General features: G+C 30.2%; 1 protein-coding gene across 2 annotated transcripts; it reads left to right on the plus strand.

Annotated features, from left to right (window-relative positions):
- Positions 1-1,104: 1,104 nt before the first annotated feature.
- Positions 1,105-4,368, plus strand: dynlrb2 (dynein light chain roadblock-type 2). Of its 2 annotated transcripts, none has more exons than XM_051100187.1 (5): positions 1,105-1,144; positions 1,232-1,298; positions 1,402-1,477; positions 3,611-3,778; positions 3,865-4,368. In XM_051100187.1, exons 2-5 carry the CDS (start codon positions 1,296-1,298, stop codon positions 3,906-3,908), a joined length of 291 nt encoding a protein of 96 aa, XP_050956144.1. In that variant the 5' UTR covers positions 1,105-1,144; positions 1,232-1,295; the 3' UTR covers positions 3,909-4,368. The 2 variants fall into 2 exon arrangements, with proteins under 2 accessions (XP_050956144.1, XP_050956146.1); XM_051100189.1 differs by having other exon boundaries at positions 1,114-1,144; positions 1,247-1,298.
- Positions 4,369-24,917: the final 20,549 nt, after the last annotated feature.

Consider the following 24,917-nt stretch of genomic DNA (forward strand, 5'->3'; position numbering starts at 1 on the left):
AAATATCATTAGCACATCTGAATGTGTTAAGGTTTCTCGCCTTATGCACCAGAATGTTCAAATAATGCATTTCATTCCACAGCAACACACTGACAGGCAAACATTAACTCAAATGTATGTTATTTTTTCGCGAATGCATTTGAAATGCCTGCCTATGATGCCTAAAATGCTGTCTAAGTTGTTAGGTCAACGGGTTTTAGGACACAGTCCATTTCTAATTTTATATTAAGTGCATTAATCAATCGATGCCTTAATATATCTGTATCCAGTGTAAGCATATGTTATGTAGCACTCATTATTACTCTCTGTACATCTCCTCCTCCAGATTGTTTCTGTTGTTCAGGATCTGCATGAATTTTTTTGCACACCAGCGTTTGCAGCAATCATTTAAAAAAGAGAGTATTTACTCCCTGGTGAAAAAACCAGCATATGCTGGTAGGTATGTTTTGATGCTGGAATGCTGGTTAGGTAGGTTTTGATGCTGGTTTAAGCTGGTCCTTTGCTGGTTTTTGCTGGTCATGTTGCTGGTCAAGGACCAGCATGAACCAGCATCAAAACATACCTACCAGCATATGCTGTTTTTTTTTCACCAGGGCTGCACGATAGCGACATCTTGCTGTCAAATATGTGTAAACATTGAGTGGAAAATAAAGACTTTTTTATAATTATACATAAAATATATATTAACTGAGGATTTTTTTTCAGTAAAACACTGTGATTTGACGGATTCAGATCTGTAAGTTCTAAAAGTAAGCATGAGTAAACACAAAAGCAGGGTTTAACAGTAGATATCAGTGAAATTAAAAATGTTAAACCATGTGTTTTATTTGTTCAAAGTAAAATAAATTGATAACTGTTTAGATTAATGAAATTTAATAGATTGTAAAATTATTTTTTTTAGAGGGCGCTTGTTGGATAAAAAGCCACATCAAAAAGAGAGCTATGCTAAGCGAGCTGGTATATTTTTATATGTAATTCAATTATATATATATTATTCTTGTTTCATCTTTTTGTTATTATTTAAAACAAATTAACGTCACCGCAAACGGCTGTGATTGGTCGGCATCGTCATCAGCGCTGAGAAAAGTGACACTACTGTAAACACACGTTTAGTCGCCTCCTTATGTCATTCGCTACCTCTCGAGTAAGTCAGTAACATTAACAAAACGATAAAATAGACCGTTTTCGACCCCAAAGTCTTAAATAGTTCTTAATGTTGATCGTTTTACAGCTTAATTTACTTTAGTTTCCATAGCAACGAGGAGCAAACGGAAGAAGCACCTGTGTTGGGCGACATGGTAAACTTTTTATTCACGTTTTGCGTTCAAATTCTCTCTGTGTTTAGTCTTATAATGAATGTTTTGTTCGTCTCTGCTGTTCTGTTCATGCTATTCTGTCCAGGCTGAAGTCGAAGATACTTTGAAGAGAATTCAGGGCATTAATGGTGTTATTGGCACAATCGTCGTTAACGCAGAAGGTAAACTAAACTATTTGCCATTGTTTTACTGTAGTCATATTAATTGTAATGTTATATAACATATATAACATATCCCAAAACTTTACTTTGGATAAGCTCATATAATATAATATGTCCTGTGACTCTAGGAATACACTGGTATGGATAAGATAAGATAAGGTTTCCTGCTGCTCTACATAGAAATAAACTGGTGTGTATAACATAATATAATATAATATGATTGACAGACTATACATGTTACATAGTTACCAAAAAAAATAAAAAAAATAAAAAAATAAATTATTTTTCATAGCTCTACATAATATAATATAATATAATACAATATATAGTTAGTTACTATATGTATATATATATATATATATATATATATATACAGTGTATATATATATATATATGTATATATATTAAATATAATATAATATAATATGGTTATGGACTATACATGTTACATAATTACCAAAAAAAAATTAAATAATTATTCAAATTATTTTTCATAGCTCTACATAATATAATATAATATAATATAATACAATATATAGTTAGTTACTATATGTATATATATATATATATATGTATATATATATATATATATATATATATATATATATATATATATATATACAGTGTATATATATATATATATATATATATATATGTATATATATTAAATATAATATAATATAATATAATATAATATGGTTATGGACTATACATGTTACATAGTTACAAAAAAAAAAAAAAAATTAAATAATTATTCAAATTATTTTTCATAGCTCTACATAGGAATAAACTAGTATGGAGAAAATATAATATAATATAATATACTTTTGTAACATGTATAGTCTGACAACCATATTATTATATTATATTATATTAACATATTGTTACTATAAAAAAAAACATTTAAATAATTATCCAAATTAGTTCTCATAGCTCTACATAATGTAATATAATATAATATAATATAATATAATATAATATAATATAATATAATATAATATAATATAATATAATATATAGTTACTATAAAAATATATTTAAATAATTATTAAAATGAGTTTTGATATCTCTATATAGGAATAAGCTAGTATGGAGAAAATATAATATAATATAATATAATATACTTTTGTAAAATGTATAGTCTGACAACCATATTATTATTATATTATATTATATTATATTAAAATAATATATAGTTACTATACAAAAACATTTAAATAATTATCCAAATTAGTTCTCATAGCTCTACATAATATAATATAATATAATATAATATAATATAATATAATATAATATAATAATATATTATATGGTTGACAGACTATACGTTACATAGTTACCAAAAAGACCCATTTAAATAATTATCCAAATTAGTTTTCATGTCTCTACATAATATAATATAATATAATATATAGTTACTATAAAAATATATATACATAATTATTAAAATGAGTTTTGATAGCTCTATATAGGAATAAGCTAGTATGGAGAAAATGTAATGTAATATAATATAATATACTTTTGTAAAATGTATAGTCTGACAACCATATTATTATTATATTATATTATATTATATTAAAATAATATATAGTTACTATACAAAAACATTTAAATAATTATCCAAATTAGTTCTCATAGCTCTGCATAATATAATATAATATAACATAATATATAACATAACATAAACTGTAATATAATATAATGTATAGTTACTATAAAAACATCTAAATAATTACCCAAATTAGTTCTCATAGCTCAACATAATATAATATAATATAATATAATATAATATAATATAATATAATATAATATAATATAATGTAATACATAGTTACTATATATATATATATATATATATATATATATATATAATTATTAAAATTAGTTTTCATAGCTGTACATAAGAATAAACTAGTATTGAGAAAATATAATATAATATAATATAATTGTTATACGTTACAAAGCATAATATAATATATAGTAAATAATTATCCATATTAGTTTTCATAGCTCTACATGATATAATATAATATAATATAATATAATAATTATTAAAAATAGTTTTCAGATATTTGTGCCTTTTTACTAATTTGGCTTATGCACGTGTACCTGGTTTGCCTGCTTTATTTTCAGGTATTCCCATCAAAACCACTCTAGACAACTCTACAACAGTGCAGTACGCCGGACTGCTGCATCAGCTGACCATGAAAGCCCGGAGTACAGTCAGAGACATCGACCCCCAGAACGACCTGACGTTTCTGCGCATCAGGTCCAAGAAACACGAGATCATGGTGTCGACAGGTGGGTCAGCGCATTATCAGCCCCATCTCGCTTATCAGCCTGTTACACGCTTACACAGCTCTCATCATTTCCCCGTTTTCCCCCAGATAAAGAGTACCTGTTGATCGTCATCCAGAACCCAACTGAGTAGTGTCCCAATGCTGTGTTTCACATAGACAGACTAACTAAACCATATTCTAGAACATGTGTTCATCTGTTCGTATTTATGATTTATGATCTGCCTTTTGAAATACATCAAAAAGTTTGATTGTTCAGTGTGTTTGATTGCATGTCATCAATAAGTCATCAATAAATAAGTGAATTGTTTCTTTATTGTGAAGTATGAGTCTTTAAGGTCTTTTAAATGCTTTTCTAGTATATTTAAGTGTAATTCCTATAATCTCCACCAGATGGCAGGAGATCTAGCAGATGCTTTGTATTGCTGCTCATTTGCTTCTGTGAAAAATTGCTGGTTTAATGGGTTGTGACAGCGGCAGTCTGGTGTATTGTGCTCTTACTGTAGTATTATAACACAGTTAGGTGTGTATGAACGTCTTCTTCACACTAACAACGCCAAAAACGTAAAGCACATTTAATAGAAATATATGCGGGATAAATATGGTTATTAAATAAGGTCAGTGTGGTGGATTTGCCGGTTTGGCTGGTTGATCTGTCAGTCAGGAGCTTTGTTTGAGCTCCGTTTCTTTACAGCTGATTTGCGTGTGTGTGTGTGTGTGTGTGTGTGTGCCGGAGGGTCAGTGTTGTCTTTTGTAAGGAACAATGCAGCCAGAACATTTGTGCTCTAATTACTCTAACACGATCATTTCCTTTCCTTTTCTGCCTTAAGCTTTTTCTTCTGGTAGCTGTTCTACTGGTTTTTACCCCAATAAATCTATTAAGGCACTTTCCATGAACAGTGTGGCTTGCAAATTGGCATCCAATAAAGCAATAAAGACACAAATTCCATGTTCTGTTAAGTAATTATCTCATAAAATAAAAATGAGGCATGAAAAAACTGTGAGTTTAATAGTGGTCTTGTGTCTTGTCTTTCTCTGCTACACCCAACAATAAAAAATCCTATATAATAAGGTAGAAAATAATAATATTTATTAATATTATTATTATTATTTGTTGATGTTGTTGTTGCTACTACTATTAATAATAATATAATAATATTTTGTTGTTGTTGTTGTTGTTATAAAAAAAAATTACTACTTAATCTTACTATTATGATGATAATGATAATTACTAATACTAATCTTATTTTAATGGCAAAAAAATGTAGTTTTGCATCCATATTTGCATCCAATCTTGTTAATATAATTTGGTTTTAATTTTTTACAAGAAATTGCATTAAAAAGGCCAACATTTCTCTCCTCTTTTAAGGTTACTATAGTTTTATTTTATGTAAATAAATAAATAAATAAATGAATAAATAAATGTGTTTAACAAATGATTATATTATATTATATTTATTATATTATATTATATTATATTAATATAGTTTCTATATATATTTATTATTATTATTTGTTGATGTTGTTGTTGCTACTACTATTAATAATAATATGATAATATTTTGTTGTTGTTGTTATAAAAAAAATTCTACTACTTAATCTATTATGATGATAATGATAATTATAAATAATTTACTGTTACTACTACTACTGGTAGTAGTTTAATAGTAATTACATTTTTGCTTTAAATTATTATTATTATTATTATGAATAGTAGTATAAATAATAGTAATTGAATTGATTTATTATTATTATTATTGTTAGAAGTAGTATAAATTATAGTCAATAAGTATATTTTTTTTGCATTATTATTATTATTATTATTATTATTATGGGTAGTAGTACAAATAATAGCAATTAAATAGATTTGTTGCACTATTATTATTATTAGTAGTAGTAGTAGTATAAATAGTTTTTTTTTTTTGCATTATTGTTATTATTAGTATTAGTTTTATTAGGAGTAATAATAGTATAAATAATAGTAATTATTAGATCATTAAGTTGTTTTTTTTCGCATTATTATTACTATTATTATTAGTTAATATTTTTGCATTATTGTTATTATTAGTATTATTAGGAATAATAGTAGTATAAATAACAGTCACTAAATTGATTTTTTGCAGTATTATTATTACTATTATTATTATTATTATTATTAGAAGTAGAACAAATAATAGTAATTAAATAGTTTTTTTTTTCGCATTATTATCATTATTATTTATTTTTGTAGTAACTATTGTTATTATAATGATTATTATTAGGAGTAGTAGTATAATTAATAGTAATTTTAATTTTATAATAGTAAATGTAATTTTATAATAATAATTATAATAATAAATAGCATTTTTTCTTTTTATCATTTTAAATAATAACACCCATTTGTTAATTACTAATACTAATTTACCCAATCTTGTTAATATAATTTGGTTTGAATTTTTTTTATATATATATACATATATATATATATATATATATTTTTTTTTTTTTTTTTTTTACAAAAAAATTGCATTAAAAAGGCCAACATTTCTCCCCTTTTTTAACAAATGATGTTCTCAAGGCCCAAATTTTTTAAATAAAATAAAATATACCAAAAAATCAGCACATACAATATTTATTTGGACTCCATTAGGTTGAGAAAATTTTTAAATTAATAAGTAAGTACATAAATACATAATACATGCATTAAAAAAAAAATTGAAGGTTGACCACTTCGTGATACAGTATTTTATAACTTTAGACCATATTATAAGTTTCAAGCCCTGTTTTGCAACCTATTTGTGAAAAGTGCAGACAGTGTTCAATTTTAAAATACATATGTTCATGTAGTTCTTGCGTCTCGAGCCGCACACCTGAAGCATGAAGCGGGTCTGACCGTCATCTGCTTGAGTTTCCCACTGCTGGACTGACCTCTGTTCGGCTCCCATCTGCTGTCTGTTTTACATGCCCAGCGCTGCCAATTGGCACTCGCAGCACGGGGCAGAGAGCCAGCAGGTGGACCCGGATCTCATGTTCGGAGACCCGCTCCTGTGCACAGCCCCGTCAAACAGTGTGTCCGTGCAGGATAATTAAGCTCAGGATTAATGATGGGCCTAATAACGGCACAGAAAGCCTGCTCTGTTAATGCACATGAAGGTGTGGGTGCACTTACGTGTCGTATATCATCACTTTAAAGTGCGTCTGGTTGTAGTGAGGAGCTGGAGGCGGTGTGTCTCTATATGTCTACTGTGTATCCGGTGTTGCTCAGAACAATAGTGTGCTGTAGTTGAGTGAGAGAGCAGGAGAGCTTTGAGAAGACTGAAGTCTGGGTTTATTCACACTTGGTGTGCCTGGCTGTTTAATAGTATAACATGCCCTGAAAAAGGCATTTGGAGTTCAGTATACGTATGACGTTTCCATCCTCCTTTCACCGGACAGGGTCCTGTATCTTACCTATATCTTATTTGTTTAAAGTTGTCTGTCTTCAGCCTGCTCCAGTTTCTCCAAAGTGCAGCTGTTATCTCATTGATAAGCTCATTTGTACCTAATTTGACCCTTGAAGTGGTGACCTATTAGCTTAATATGATTCATATAGTTCAGTCACATTCATTTAATTTATTTCTAAAATAAAAATAATGTAATAAATTATTTATAACAAATTATAAAATAATATAATAAATATTATATTATATATTATATTATGTAACTTTTGAGAGACTTTAATTGGTGTGAGCTACTGTAGTCAGATTTTTTTTTTTTTAATATTTATTATATTGTTTTGTATAATTAATGTATTATGTTTTTTATTTATTTTTAAAATATTTTTTTTTTTTTGTTTATAATCAATTATTTGACTTTCTAATTTTCTTGAATTAGTGTAGTCAGATCGAGTCATATTAGATATTTATTAAACCATTTGTTTATATTATTTATTTATTTCTAAAATAAAAACAATTACCTTTTTATTGTATAATTAATACTTAAAAAGTTACTTCTATTAGTGTTTAGTAAAAATTATAGTAAATATTTATTAATGTTCTATATCTTTTTTTATATATATAATATTTTATATCTGTGTATATATATATATATATATATATATATATATATATAAATATTCTATAAATATGATTTTAGCCTTATTTTTTTTACTGTAACTTACTGTCAGACTCATGTAAAATATTAACTAGATTATTTATTTTTCAAAATAAAAATAAAACTAATACTATTTTATTTCTTAAACAAAATTATTTGACCCTTTAAGTTACTTCTATTAGTGTAACTTAGTTTAGTCAGATTAAGTCACATTAAATATTAATATATTTCAGTCACATTTAAAATTTCTGAATATTTTATTCTAATATATTTTTTTTTAAAAAATAATAATAATAATAATAATAATAATAATTATTATTATTATATTTTTACTTAATAAATAAAAGTTGATTTGATCCCAAAGTGTCTTTAATTAATATAACAATGTAGTCAAAGTCTGTCATATTAAATATTTGAATTAATTGTTTTATATATTTTTTATTTTACATATTTAATTTAATTTATATTATTTATTCCTTAATAATAATAATAATAATAATAATAATTTAATTTATTATAAATGTATAATTTAATAAATAAATTAATAAGTCTATTTAATAATATGTTTCAGTCACATTAAATATTTCTATGATTTTTTCTATAATAATACTAAAAAGATTATTATTATTATTATTATTATTTCCTAAATAAAATTTGATTTGACCATTAAAGTGACCATTAAAGTATATATATATTAATTATATTAATATATAATATTATTAAATACATTAACCTTTTTATTTACTAATATGTTTCAGTCAGATTACATATTTCTAATAATGTTCTATATTAATAATAATAATAATAATAATAATAATAATTATTATTATTATTATTATTATCAAGTTATTTTTTATTTCATAAATTACTAATTCTATTTAATAATATGTTTCAGTCGCATTAAATATTTATAATATTTTTCTATAATAATATGATAATAATCATTATTATTATCAAGTTATTTTTTTTTTCATAAAATTTGATTTGACCCTTAATAATAATAAACTAATCAATTTTAAATTAATAATTTAACAAATAAGTTAATAATTCTATTTATAATGTATCTGTAATATTATTTATAATATTATATCTATAACATTATTTCAAATATAAGTAGTATTCTTTATAATAATAATTATTCATAATTACTTATAATTAGTTACATGAAGCGCAATTTAAAATTCTTTTTAATTTAATTTCTTTTACATATTTTTGTTGTGTAATGTAGTGAATGATGAACACCCTAGCAAGTGCATAACAACACTCTAGTAATCACCCAGAACAACCACACAGCAACACTCTGGCTACCACTTCCAAAAGTAGGACAAGTCATGGACAGAAAAATCTGTTTTTAGTCTTTAAATGGATAAAACAAGAAGCTTAACATGAACAATGACTCTGACAATAGTGTGAATGTGACTCTTGACCCGTCTGTTGGCTGTGATGAGTTTAGTGCTTTAGCGACTGATCTGACAGCTGTTCTGAGAACAGGTGATACGCTGCAGCCTGCAGGATGCTCTCATTCACTCACACCAGTATATTACATTACACTGTTTGCATACAATCATTCAATCACACTCTCTCCACACATTTGAATGATGGTCTTTAACTTTTTTTTTAACGGAGAGTGCTGCAATAAAGTTGTATAAGTTCTAGATGCACAGAAATCACACAGGTTATATAAGTGATCCTCTCATAACATATTTATGATGGCATTTATTACTGAGAGGAGCAAACATTACACCCACAATCTCACATAACCGGTCAAGGTTGCAGTGTTGTTACCGTTCACTGTTTGTTAATTAAAATAAAGCTGATATAAAATAATATAATCTAAATAACAAATAACAAACCTAAACTTAATTTAAATAATTAGAAATGTTGCTTTACCTAAAATAACTGAAGTACTAAAATTACAAACAGAAATAAAAATAAAGCTGAAATAATAAGTTTTAAATAAATAAAAAATATGATATTATTACGTTACTTTATATTGTATTACATACTCTTGAGACACTTTTATTGTGTGAGCTAATTTAGTCAGATCCAGTCTTTTAAAATATTTTTCATATTGTTTTGTATTATATTAATTTTAATAAATAAATAAATAAATTTTTTTTTTTAAAAACAATAAAAATGACAAAAGTACATGAAACTAAAAATATCAAAAATACTTATTTAAAATATTGATAAAAAATATAGTAGCAAATAATGCTGAAATAACACTGCAAGGTTGTAGTGCAAAAGATATATATATATATATATATATATATATCATTGCTGTAATGAAAAAATAAAACTGATATATAAATTGTTCATTATACTAATTAATTAAAGTGTTTTTATTACGGTTTTACATAATTCTACAAAACCATGTCAGTATTTTGTTAAAAATATTTAAGATCGCTTTTTACTTTATTGTAGTCTTGTAGTCTCTTGAAGTTTTAAAAACAATAAATTCATAATGATTAAACATAAGCTTTCTAATCTTTAAAAATATTTATTCTAATTATAAATGACATATTTGACTAATTGCTATTATTCATCAAGCCTATTTAAATAATAATCTTAATATGATATCTAATCTTATAGAAATAAAAAATATTCATAAAAAAAACTGCCCCCAATTTCTCATTACATAATACACAATAATACCCTACTAATATTAATTCTAAAAATAAAAAAAAATATTTTAAATAATAAATTATTTATTATTTAATATTTTGAATTGTTAATAGCGATAATAATAATTTAAAAATAATTAAAAACACAAGAATCTGACAAGAATCATCACTGAGAATCATGGGAATTCAGACTGACACATTCAGAGGAAAATGTGCTTTATTGTTTATTGTTATATGAAATAATATGCAAATTCTTACTGATTCCAGTAAGAGTTCTTTCTTTTTTTTTGTTTTCTTTGTTTATTCTTTTTTTATTCTTTCTTTCTTTCTTTCTTTCTTTAAATGTTTTTATTTAGGGGTGAAATACATGGAAGACCATTTTGGTCACTGAATTAAAAAAAAGGTAATTGCGACTCTTTATTTTGCAATTTGGACTTTTTTTTCTCGCAATTGCAAATTAATTTACTCGCAATTCTGACTTTTCTTGCAATTTGGACTTTTTTCTCGCAATTCAGCCTTTTTTGTGAGTTTGTATCTCGCGGTTGTGACTTTTTCCTCATAATTCAGTTTATTTCTCGTAATTCTGACTTTTTTCTTGCAACTGTGAGTTTATTTCGCAGTTCTGACTTTTTATCTCACAATTGCGAGTCTATCTCACAAATCTGATTTCTTAAAAAAAGTTTATATCTTACAAATTTTGACACCCAACACTGTCAATCTCTACTGTCTTGTCATCTAAAAGGTCAAAAAAATTTTTTTTTTACTTTTTTTCTCGGAATTCTGACTTTTCTCACAATTTGGACTTTTTTTCTTGCAATTCTGATTTTATTTTTCTCCATTTTTTTCGAGTTTGTATCTCGAAGTTCTGACTTTTTCTCTTAATTCAGTTTATTTCTCGTAATTCTGACTTTTTTCTTGCAATTTGTATGTTTTTTTTTGTATCCTGCAATTCTGACTTTCTTCTCACAATTGCAAGTTTATTTATCAAAATCCAGACTTTTTTTCTTGCATTTGCAAGTTTGTTTTTTGCAGTTCTGACTTTTCTCACAATTTGGACTTTTTTTCTCGCAATTGTGAGTTTGTATCTCACAGTTATGACTTTTTTCTTGCAATTGCAAGTTTATTTCTTGCAATTCTGACTTTTCTCGCAATTTGGACTTTTTTCGATGAGTTTGTATCTCGCAATTCAGACTTTCTTCTCACAGTTGCGAGTTTATTTATCAAAATTCAGACTTTTTTCTCGCAATTCTGACTTTTCTCACAGTTTGAACTTTTTTCTTGCAATTCTGATTTTATTTTTCTCACAATTGCGAGTTTGTATCTCAGAGTTCTGACTTTTTCTCCTAATTCAGTTTATTTCTCGTAATTCTGACTTTTTTCTTGCAATTTGTACTTTTTTTTGTATCCCGTAATTCTGATTTTTTTTCTCATAATTGCAACTTTGTATCTCACAATTATGACTTTTTTCACAATTTGGACTTTTTTTCCTCGCAATTCTGACTTTATTTCTCTTGCAGTTGCAAGTTTGTATTCTATTGTAAGTTCTGACTTTTTCTCGTAATTCTGACTTTTTTCTTGCAACTGTGAGTTTATCTCGCAATTCTGACTTATTTATTACAATTCTAAGTTTATATCTTACAATTCTGACACCCAACACTGTCAGTCTCTACTGTCTTGTCAAAAAAATCTGACTTTTTTTCTCGCAATTGCGAGTTTGTATCTTGCAGTTTGGACTTTCTTTTTGACTTTTTGAAAGGGACTGACTTGTGCTCAGAATTGCAAGTTTATATCTCGCAATTGTCACTTTTTTCTCAGAATTGTGATTTTATATTTTGAAATTCTGACTGCATAACATGCAGTTGTGAGTTGTGAGATATAAACCCACAGCTGTAAGAACATATCAATCTTTTTCCCCCTTAAAACTGGACTTCATAACTCACAATTGCAAGTTTACGCCTTTAAAACGTAAAATTGTGAGTTTATATTCACAATTCTGAAAAGAAAAGTCGCAATTACCTAATTTTAATGTTTTATTCAGTGGCTTCCATAGAATATATTCTTGTGTTTTGTGAGATTCATCCATAAATCACAAATATCACATCTCGCAAACTGCAAAGTCTCAGAGTCAGAGCTCATTTCTGCAGCAGACAGCAGAAAACGTCATGAGAAACTCTTTCCCGCCCAATATGATGTCTACCAACGACATTCAGCCTCCACAAGGCCGACTGAACAACACAAAACCTCTCCCAGAGATCACAGAGAGTCAGCAGCTGAAACTGCATTTGACCTGTAGTTTTGTAATCACAAGCAGTGGCCATCAGGCTAATGACTTTATTACAGCTCTACTGTAGGTGGAGCGGCTCGTATGGTGGAGCTCTGTCTGACAGCTGTCATGTTGATAGTGTCAGGGTCTGTCTAGCAGCTGTCATGTTTACTCCAGCACCTCACTGAACACTCACTCACGGACCATATGGACCCGGAGAAGAAGAAGAAGTCCTTCACACACTTTATGTGCTGTCATATTGTGTTGTGTGCTTTGTGTAGGCGTGTACAGTACACACTGTGTATCAGGTTGAATCTTACAATGACTCGTGTTTACAGTGTCATGTTGAATATTGTGCTGAATATTTCATGTTGCACATCATGTCCCGTGTCATGCTATGTTGTTGTATCACTGTGATCTTTGTTATGGTTTGAATGTCACAAAACCTGTCAAGAACATATCCAGGTCATATTTCACTCCAAAATCTGAAGTAAAAAATAATATTTTGCTTGCAGAAAGCATATTTTTAAGTCTTTTTATTTATTTATTTTTTTTTTTTACAGTTGAAACAACTGAAAATTTTAGCATGTTAATATATAATAGAATAGAATATCTGAACTGTTAAGTAATTATATTAATATCTAAATAATTAAAAACACATGAGAATCTGACAAGAATCATCACTAAAAAAATCATTGGATTCACCTTTAAATCTGAAGAAAAAAAGTTATATTTTGCTTATAAAAAATTAAGTATGTTTTGAAGGCACTGAGATTTGTTTACACTGCAACATTATTTTCATGACAACTACAACTAAAATATGTAATATAATATAATATAATGCAATAAAATATAATATAACAAAAACAAAATTATTAGCATTTATGCTAAAATAAAATGATTTAAAATAGAAAATTATTTTTTTTATTTTGCTTACCGAAAAATAAGCATATTTTGAAGCCATTGAGATTTTTTTAAATGTGAAATGTGACAGTTAAAGTATAGCATCTTAAAATAATAAAATAAAATATAGTATGTTTATATATACCATACTATGCTATAATATACTATAATATACTATAATATAATATAATATATAATACAATACAATTAGCATTTATGCTAAAATAATAATTTTAAGGCCATTAAGACATTATTTGTGACGTTGTGCCATTATTTTCATGAAAATTGAAACTAAAATATAGTGTTTATACATAATATACTATACTATACTATACTATACTTTAATATAATATAATACAATATAATATAATATAATATATAAAACAAAAAAAAAAAAAAAATGTTTTGCTTACTGAAAACTGAGCAAATTTTAAAAAAAGGCATTGGGATATTTTACTATTTTACACTGTGACAATATTTTAAGTCAATTAAAACTAAAAGTATACCATGTTTACATAAAATAAAAAATAAATAAAAATGTAAGGCCATTAAGACATTATTTGTGACATTTTGTGACATTACTTTCATGACAGTTGAAACTAAAATATATGTGTATTTATATATAATATTACATAATATAACAATGTATTTAAATATAATATAATATAATATAATATAATATTAGTATAATGTAATAATAAGTAAATTTGGAACAGATTAAGATATTTTACAATGTGGCATTATTTTCAAGACACTAAAACTAAAATATAGCATATTTACATGTATTTTATAATAAAAAGTATTTAACACAATATAAATTAAAATAACAGTATAATACAATTGATACTGTAACTGTCAAACACTATGATAAATCAATTAAATTTAGTGTCTCTTCTCTCAAAGACCGAAATGTTTCACTCAATGACTGGTTACTTTATTTTTTAACTATGTCTATATATATGTTTTCATTGTTTCTGACCTCTTGACCCTTGATGTTGACGTTTCCTCAGGCCAGAAAGCTTCGGTCTGCTTCATTGTTCAGCAGATGGAAAATTAACACCAATTAGCCTCAGATTCAGCCCAACTTCACTGCTGTACACCATGACACCTGGACAAGAGCACAAACCTGAGGCCACAAGAGCCAATTAGAACAGAAAACACAGATGTGCGACTTGTGGCTGAAGATCGACATAATTATCAGAGGCCAATATGTGTAAACCAAGATGTGGATCTAGTGCACAAATAGCCTGTAAGCAACTTTAAGGGCTTATTTAATGGAGAAAAATACTCAACATGATTCTGAGTCAAGCACAAACATATATCAGAGACATAAACAATTTTATTTTATTATAATATTATACTCTAAGAAAAGTCTTTAAAAATAAGGCCCTATGTATTGTAAATATGATGGAGTTTTTCCATATTGTTTTTCACAGATGTTTTATCCGTATTTTGAATTATGCTTTGCATTTTGGGACTAAAGGAAATGTCCGTACCCTGTTGAAAAAAACAGCATTGCTGGTTAGGTAGGTTTTGATGCTGGAATGCTGGTTTTAGTTGGTCCTTTGCTGGTCCTTAGCTGGTTTAAGATGGTCCTGGACCAGCACATGACCAGCATAAACCAGCTAAGGGCCAGCATAAACCAGCAAAAGACCACCATAAACCAGCTAAGGACCAGCATAAACCAGCAAAGGACCATCATAAACCAGCTAAGGGCCAGCATAAACCAGCAAAGGACCAGCATAAACCAGCAAAGGGCCAGCATAAACGGCAAAGGACCAGCATAAACCAGCTAAGGACCAGCATGAACCAGCAAAGGACCAGCATAAACCAGCAAAGGACAAGCATAAACCAACAAAGGACCAGCATAAACCAGCTAGGGGCCAGCATAAACCAGCAAAGGACCAGCATAAACCAGCAAAGGACCAGCATAAACCAACAAAGGACCAGCATAAACCAACAAAGGACCGTCATAAACCAGCTAGGGGCCAGCATAAACCAGCAAAGGACCAGCATAAACCAACAAAGGACCAGCATAAACCAGCAAAGGACCAGCATAAACCAGCAAAGGACCAGCATAAACCAGCAAAGGACCAGCATAAACCAGCATAAACCAGCAAAGGACCAGCATAAACCAGCTAAGGGCCAGCATAAACCAGCATAAACCAGCAAAGGGCCAGCATAAACCAGCTAAGGACCAGCATAAACCAGCAAAAGACCACCATAAACCAGCTAAGGACCAGCATAAACCAGCAAAGGACCAGCATAAACCAGCAAAGGACCATCATAAACCAGCTAAGGGCCAGCATAAACCAGCAAGGGACCAGCATAAACCAGCAAAGGGCCAGCATAAACCAGCAAAGGGCCAGCATAAACCAGCTAAGGACCAGCATAAACCAGCAAAGGACCAGCATAAACCAGCTAAGGACCAGCATAAACCAGCTAAGGACCAGCATAAACCAGCAAAAGACCACCATAAACCAGCTAAGGACCAGCATAAACCAGCAAAGGACCAGCATAAACCAGCAAAGGACCATCATAAACCAGCTAAGGGCCAGCATAAACCAGCAAAGGACCAGCATAAACCAGCAAAGGGCCAGCATAAACCAGCAAAGGGCCAGCATAAACCAGCTAAGGACCAGCATAAACCAGCAAAGGACCAGCATAAACCAGCAAAAGACCACCATAAACCAGCTAAGGACCAGCATAAACCAGCATAAACCAGCAAAGGACCATCATAAACCAGCTAAGGGCCAGCATAAACCAGCATAAACCAGCAAAGGGCCAGCATAAACCAGCAAAGGGCCAGCATAAACCAGCTAAGGGCCAGCATAAACCAGCAAAGGGCCAGCATAAACCAGCAAAGGACCAGCATAAACCAGCTAAGGACCAGCATAAACCAGCAAAGGACCAGCATAAACCAGCAAAGGACCAGCATAAACCAGCAAAGGACCAGCATAAACCAGCAAAGGGCCAGCATAAACCAGCAAAAACCAGCATAAACCAGCAAAGGGCCAGCATAAACCAGCTAGGGGCCAGCATAAACCAGCAAAGGACCAGCATAAACCAGCAAAGGACCAGCATAAACCAACAAAGGACCGTCATAAACCAGCTAGAGGCCAGCATAAACCAGCAAAGGGCCAGCATAAACCAGCAAAAACCAGCATAAACCAGCAAAGGGCCAGCATGAACCAGCAAAGGACCAGCATAAACCAGCTAAGGGCCAGCATAAACCAGCAAAAGACCAGCATAAACCAGCTAAGGACCAGCATAAACCAGCTAAAACCAGCATCCCAGCATCGAAACCTACTTAACCAGCATATGCTGTTTTTTTTCAACAGGGTAAATAAACTTTAAACTTTATATTTAAATACAATACAATATTAATGCAGTATCATAATATTATATTATAATATCTACAGTATATTATATACCTATATTATAATTTTGAGGTAACATTTATCAGAGAACAAATTCTCTGATCATGACTAATTCGCACATGAGTCGTTCTACTGAATCGATTCCTTTATTGATTCAATGGAATCGATTACAATGCGTTTGTGAAAAACCGAACTGTAAGAGTTTTGGAATTGAAAACTATATTGACATGCTGAAATTATAAACATCAGCTACTAGTTAGTAGCCTTACTAGTTTTCGTGTCTGGTATTTTCTGTCAGCTGTTCACAACTTGTAAAGACCGATTCGCGAGAATCAGCCACTCATTTGAGTCGGATCCTTTCAATGGTTCTAGAAACGGTTTGAATCATTCGGATAGAACACTGCATTTCACTCCGTAAACAACATGAAACGAGCTGTATGAATTTACCGACAGCCCATTGAAATCCTAACTGCAAATGCATCCTATCGTTTTCCAGCGACGAAGAGGTGTTTTGAATCAGTTGAACTGTTCACTTCAAAGGAACCGATTGGCAAATGACTCAGTTTTCCCGCTGCTAGTTCGGAGAGATTGCTCTTAATTTAAGGTGTAGGCTAATAGATTGAATTTTATATAACAGCAAACAGTGTTACACATTATTCATTTATTAGTTCATTTATTAGTTCATAATTCTCTGCAAATGCCGTAACACACTGTTTTAGTGTAAAATATAGTGCTAAATGAATCCTGTAAAAAAGACAGAGCAAACTGACCAAACTGTTTAACAGAATTTGAGATCATGAATCAAATAATGTGACCTGAAAATGTGGATTCAATTGTACTCTTCTTTCAAGAGGCACTCCCATGTCTTTTGTCTTTTTGAGCGCAATACTAACAACAAAGTATTTCTGGAGGCTGTTGTGAGATTGGTTTTGACATGGCTACTCACCGGCACTCACTTACTCCTGCAGTAAAAGGCTGAACTGAGGGGGCTAATGGTTACTCGTAATAGAAATCAGCTGGAGATACTGACGGATGAGCTGTTAGCTGAGCTGAAGTCATGCTTCCTGGACCTATATGGGCCCTGATCTCATGACGGGATGTTGGGCCTATTTTTCTTGGTCTCAACCACAACTACAGAATTTGGTTAAAAATATAAATGATAGCATTTCACAAATCCAATACATTTTTAAGCCACATACAGATACTTGCTTTTATGTTTCACAGACATGATTTAGTATTTGAAAGTATACTACATTGATCAGCTTTGTGATGCTCATCTTGATCTGCCAGCTAACAATTTATATTCCAGGAACGTTTAATAAACACTGTCTTGAATGAAAATGTTATTCCAAATGTTCTGGAAATGTTCAGCGTAGTCTAATTCACAAAGAAGAGACTGTCGTGAACCAGTTCTTCCAATGAATTATCGAAAATATTATTATCGGAAAAATGCGTTTATACAGGGTGGATGGGGACTTAATTCACTGTGATTAAATAATTATACCTTTTTTAATGACGTTTAAACATTGTAAAGACATTTGTAATCTTAATTGTATTTAACTTATCATTAAAAACGATTAAAAAATGGTCAAACTGCCCTGTAGTAAATGTGTGGTTGCATTCGTAAAACTTAAAGGATTAGTTCACTTCCAGAACAAAAATGTACAGATAATGTACTCACCCCCTTGTCATCCAAGATGTTCATGTCTTCCTTTCTTCAGTCGTAAAGAAATTATGTTTTTTGAGGAAAACATTTCACATTTCCTTCCATGTAATGGATTTCTATGGTGCCCCTGAGTTTGAACTTTCAAAATGCAGTTTAAATGCGGCTTCAAACGATCCCAAATGTGGTTTTAAATGATCCCAGCCGAGAATGAAGGATCTTATCTAGTGAAACGATCGATTATTTTCATAAAAATAATACAATTTATATACTTTTTAATGTATACGCTCATCTTGTCTTACTCTGCATGAACTGTTTTTTCCGGTTCATGACAGTTAGTGTATGTCGAAAAACTCCCATGTCATGTTCTCCCTCAACTTCAAAATCATCCTATATCACTGTTTTACCTTTTTTGTTAAGGGTGTTTGATCTTCTTTGCATGTTCACTTTGCAAAGACTGGATTGGTACTTCTGCAGCGATGTAGGATGATTTTGAAATGATTTTTGAAGTTGAGGGAGAAAATACGATTAGAGTTTTTCGACATACCCTAACTGTCTTGAGCCAGAATACACAGAGTTCAGGGAGAGCAAGACAAGACGAGCGTTTGAGATTAAAAACTATTTAAATTGTATTATTTTTATGAAAATAACCGATCATTTCGCTAAATAAGACCCTTCTTCCTCAGCTGGGATCGTTTACAGCTGCATTTGGGATCGTTTGAAGCCGCATTTAAACTACATTTTGGAAGTTCAAAATCGAGGCACCATATCAGTCCATTATGTGGAGAAAAATCCTGAAATGTTTTTAAGTTAGATCAAGAATTTTTTTTTACAGTGTATTCCTGTTTATGACAGTAAGGGTAGGTCAAAAAAATTCCATCTCTTTCCATCGAGCCATTCTCAGATGCCTAATGTGGCATCACACGATAGTTGATTGACATGAGCGTCTTACCTCAGATCAGCTGTAACAGTCCGACCTCCATTGTTTCGATGCCGGAGCAGGGGTGTAAGTTAGACAAGAATATCTCAGATTAAGCGATTGAGGTGTTGTGTTGCTGGATGTAATAATGAACATAGTGGTCGTCATTTACTCCTGACATCAGAGCCGCTGAAGATGCAGAGGATTATGTTTGTTTGTGAAGGAAATGCGCCTCCTGATCTACATATATCCGTCAATGTTCGCTCAAATCATTCATGATCCAGCTTCACCTACAGCAGAAGTGAGTATAAGGGTTTTTTATGAATCTTTGCGATCGCCTTTCCTAATAATGTGCTAGTTAGCAAGTTTAGCAGGTAAAACGCGGCTAAAGTAAACATGCTCGTCACTCCACAGAGAGAAGAGAGGGGCGGGGCGAGCAGAGCTCATTTGCATTTAAAGGAACAGTCCATCAGAATGGGATGATTTGTGCAGAGCTGATTTTGACAAGGTAAAAAGGGTGTTGTTTTACACTACCATTGAGAATTTTTAACCAAAGTATATTATAGACTTTTCATTAAGACCCTAAAGAATCATATCAACTTGTGGAAAATGGGCATCCAATGACCCCTTTAAAGCGCCGCAAACCGTTAATTATCCCTTACTTAGTTTTGCAACTTATAAAGCATTAAAATATGTTTTGATTTGCATATTAAAACTAGTGTAGGAAATGGCAAAAGTTCATTATATAATTGACTTTTCATTTTCATTCTGCACACATGTATGGGAAAATGTAAATTTAAATACAGAAATACATTGCCATTTTACATATTACATTTCAAGTAGAAATTTGCTACCCATAAACATCAAATTTTATTTTAAGTCATTAGTATTTTTGAAAGAATAGTGCATTTCTACCACGAAGTGGTAGACAAAATATTCAGTAATAAATTAGACATGTTAGAAGAATGTCTGAGGCAGTATTTTTTATTTATTAATTTTTTTTGTCAGCAAATCACCCATTTTGGAAACGGGGGGGAAAAGGAGAATAAAATGGGCAAAAGCTTTAGTCAGTCAAAAAAAAAAAAAGAATCATAATGTCGCTCATAACATTACAGCCTTAAAATGCGAATGAAATGAGATTAAAGTGACGTGTTATCAATCTCCAGTCAGGGAGATGATGGTGCTAAGAAGGTGAATGAATAAAAATGGTGTACTATATCTGGAGTTTAATGGTTATTGCCAGATATGAGCTTGATATGCAATATTTTTTGATTGTTCAGTTGCTTTAGTTCTGTAATGGCTCTGTATCTGGTACACAAAGACCAGTGTTATTTATATACTGTTATAGCTTTTATTTTATATTTCATTCTAATCTCTTTTTTATTATTTATTATAATATAATAATATATATTTCTTAGTTTTAATGAATTTTTATTTTAATTTTATTTTAAACTTATTTTATTTCATTTAGCTGCCAAAGCATAATTTCTAATTTTTATTTTTTTTTAAGATTAAGTTTTTCCATCTAATATTTATATTTTATATTATTCCAGTTTTATTTCAGTTGACAGCCATTTTTTTTTTTTTTTTTTAAATATTTTTAGTGTGTTCATTAACAAGTCACAAATGCACATAAACATCATTATATTTGATGTTACATTTGTCAACATGTGCAGCATATAACAGATTATATGACTGTAGGTCCCACAATGCAATGCGGCCTTAACCCTTTAACTGTTTACTTCACCGTATTACAAATAAATCTTAAATAAATAAAAATAAATAAATCTAATCATGACAAACTATACAACGTTGGAAAGGTCTAAGATTCCTAAATAGATATTTTACCATATTTTTGTGTTACAAATTATGTAGGAAAAGTAATAAATTAATATATGTCAGGAGTGCAACTTAAAAAATCTACATCATAACATGAGTTCTGACCTTTGTCACAAAAGATTTTCTTCGTTGCCTTTTTCCCAATCACATTTTAGAAATCATAAGAAATTATGTATCAGTTCAAAACTTAAAATCTCAAAATTCATCCTTTGAAAGGCCTTTTAAAATCAGACACTGCATTACCACAGAAAATGTACATCAAAAATCATATTACAAAATGTTTTCATTCATGAATTATACAAATTTAAGTCTGGATAGTGCATTTTTATGTCTGTGTTAAAAATGGGAGTGACAGTTAAGGGGTTAAATGAATCGTTCACCCAAAATGAAAATGTGCTAAATATGTACTCACCCTCAGCCCATCCAAAATGTAGATGAGTTTGTTTCTTCCTTAGATTTGGAGAAATGTAGCATCACTTGCTCACCAATGGATCCTCTGCAGTGAATGGGTGCCGTCAGAATGAGTCCGAACAGCTTATAAAAACATCACAATAATCCACACCACTCCAGTCCATCATTTAACATCTTGTGAAGCAAAAAGATCTTAAACGGTTGCTTCCATTGATAATAATGCTTCCTCCAGTGAGAAAGTCCATCATCTGTTGTTCTCTCTCATCAAAATCAACATATTTATTACTGTTTTGGACTGTTTTAAATTATAAACAATGTTTGATCTGAGCATATTTCTCTCCTGATTCAGTTTTTGGCAACTTTTTCACTGGAGGAAGTGTTATAATGGATTATGGACTTGTATTTTGACCAAAAGGAACAGTTTAAAGTTAAAAACGTGTTAATGATGGATTTGTTTCTTACAAACACACAGCTTTTGGCTTCATAAGACATTATTTGATATTGTAGTCATGTGGATTACTTGTGATGTTTTCATCAGCTCTTTGGACTCTCATTCTGACGGCACCCATTCACTGCAGAGATTTTAAAAACTAAAAACAAACCAGTTTACAGTGTAAACGCCACAGTATTCACTAGCGTTGTCACGATACCAAAATTCGGACTTCGATACGATGCCTAACTAAAATATCACGATACCACTACTGAACCGATACTACGAAAAAAAACACGAAAACAGAAAAAGTAATTGAACAATAGATGATCCAAATGGACACCATAGTTATTTTATCTATTAAAATAAAAGCATTTAATCATTTAAGCATTTAAAAATAAAATAACAATAATCACATGCCAGTGCCACTACATGGGATTATGATGAACAATTACTGATCCTACAGGTATGTACAGATTTTTGCTATATTTAGTTAGCTTAAAGGATAAAGCCAAATCTTATTTCATGATATAGTCATTTTATTTCACAACAACAGTTTATATCATGACAGTCATTTTTTGTTATTTTATCTTTGTTATTAATAATAAGCACCTAGATGCAAGGAACAAACTAAAGGACAACTACAATAAAATAAAGACACAAATGAAATTTTAATTGTTCTAGACTCTTTTAATGGTTACATAAAAACATATTTATCAAAAAAGCATGTCTAATTAATTGAAATCATGAAACTTGCAGAATTTAACAGCAATTTATTCGAAGTTTAACAAAAATGACATGTTTTTAAGGCCCTATGAAATACATTTTATTATTTTCCTCAAATTCAGTTTTGTTTGTGAGTCTGTTTTCCATTCATTTTCTGGATTCTATTTTAATTGTTTCATTACATTGTAATAATCAAAAGCATGTCTAATGAATTTATAAAAGATAATTAAATTTGATAAACAATTAATTTATTATAGGCTATTTATTTATTTTCAGAAATACTGTTGTGTATTTACAATTTTCTGATTAATAAATTCTGGTAAATATTTTTTTTTTTTCTGGTAAACATTCCTTAAACATTCTTTTAATCATATTTTTATTAGTAGTAGTAGTAGTAATATCTAGTAGTAATATATTAATATATTTATGACTGTCAAACTTTTATTTTGATGGGTTGCTGTGAAGACCTTAAGGATCTTCATTATATGACGATAGTTTTCCGCAAAAGAAACGGTAAAATGCTACGGTAGCGGTAAACGGTAAAAATGGTAAATGGTAAAAACAGAGCAATTATGTTCATGCGTTCATGAGTAAAACACTGTGAGTGTCACGCATTTGCATGTAGTAAACAAAACAGCATCTGCGCCATTCACTAACACAGACACGCAGAAATACGGCTCTTATTAAAATGCATTCTTAAAGTAACAGTACTAGTAAAATGCAGAATCGTATCGTTTTTAGCAGGGTATCGCAATAATTTAAGTACCGGTATATCATGTAACACTAGTATTCACTGAGCATTTCTCTAGTATTTGATTCCAGACATAACCCGTGATTAATTCCCCACCGAAGGCAGATGTCAGCGCGGTCACTAAACCAGAGGTCACATTTAAGGGGTCGGGTTGCACAAACCGCTGAGCGAAGTTCAATAGTCAATTACGGACATTTGTTGACGTGAACGGCTCACCCTGATATGGAGAATGATGTTCCGGGCCGAAGGTTAATTAACATAATTCAGGGGAGGACCATCGGAGATCGGATTCCCCGTCAAACGCAGGCTTTGTGCTTCCCAGGCCATTGAGACTCGACCCGAACACCTGTGCCTTCCGCTGGGACCCAACACACACTCACACTGTCACGACACCTTTACACAACCCCGAACACACATGAAGCACACTGATTTAATGGCGCTCCCCCCACACCCAGTGCTCCACACACACACACACACACACATGCTAATTTCACACTTGGTAAGTGTGAAGCCTGTCAGCCGGGCTCAGATGCAGGCACAGATGGCTGGAGGGAATGATGGGCGATGGATATTGTTGCTAAAGCCCCTCTCCATGTAGCAGTTCTTGAAGCAGCCCATCCTGAGAACAGAGAGCTCTTACTGTTAAAACACACTCAAAAACTTTCACTGGGAACTGGTTGCATGCCTAAATCTCATTAGATGCAACACATTTGATGTATATTATGGGTGAATTCTGTTTTAATGCATTTAAGTTGCTCGCTTTAGTGTTGAAGTGTCAGGTATATTAATGAATCATTCAAAAAGACTCTTACAAGTTACGAGTCGGTTGATTCATGAATCAACATCTGATTTTAGTATGAATTTTTGGTGATAATGTAAAAATATAATGCATTTTTTTGCTTTTGCTTTCTGTTTCAAATTCATTTAAATTTGAAAATGTTTTTTCATGTGTTTTATTTACAAAAATATTTATTTATTTATTTATTTAACACATAAACATTTTATTTCCAGTTTCTTTTATGGTGTGTTATGTTGAGAAATACTGATTTAAGTATAAAATGATTATTATTATTATGTGAAATAATAAAATGTATAATGCATTTATTTAATTTTCTTTAAAATAATTTGAATTCATTTGCAATACATTTTATTTATTTAATGTT

This window comes from Labeo rohita, chromosome 25, assembly GCF_022985175.1.
Source record: "Labeo rohita strain BAU-BD-2019 chromosome 25, IGBB_LRoh.1.0, whole genome shotgun sequence".
Lineage (NCBI taxonomy): Eukaryota > Metazoa > Chordata > Actinopteri > Cypriniformes > Cyprinidae > Labeo > Labeo rohita.

Excerpts from the sequence above, each read along its gene's own strand:
- dynlrb2 (XM_051100187.1), top strand. Across the intron at positions 1,478-3,610 it reads AATCGTCGTTAACGCAGAAG|GTATTCCCATCAAAACCACT; the intron begins GTAAACTAAACT and ends CTTTATTTTCAG. Across the intron at positions 3,779-3,864 it reads CGAGATCATGGTGTCGACAG|ATAAAGAGTACCTGTTGATC; the intron begins GTGGGTCAGCGC and ends GTTTTCCCCCAG.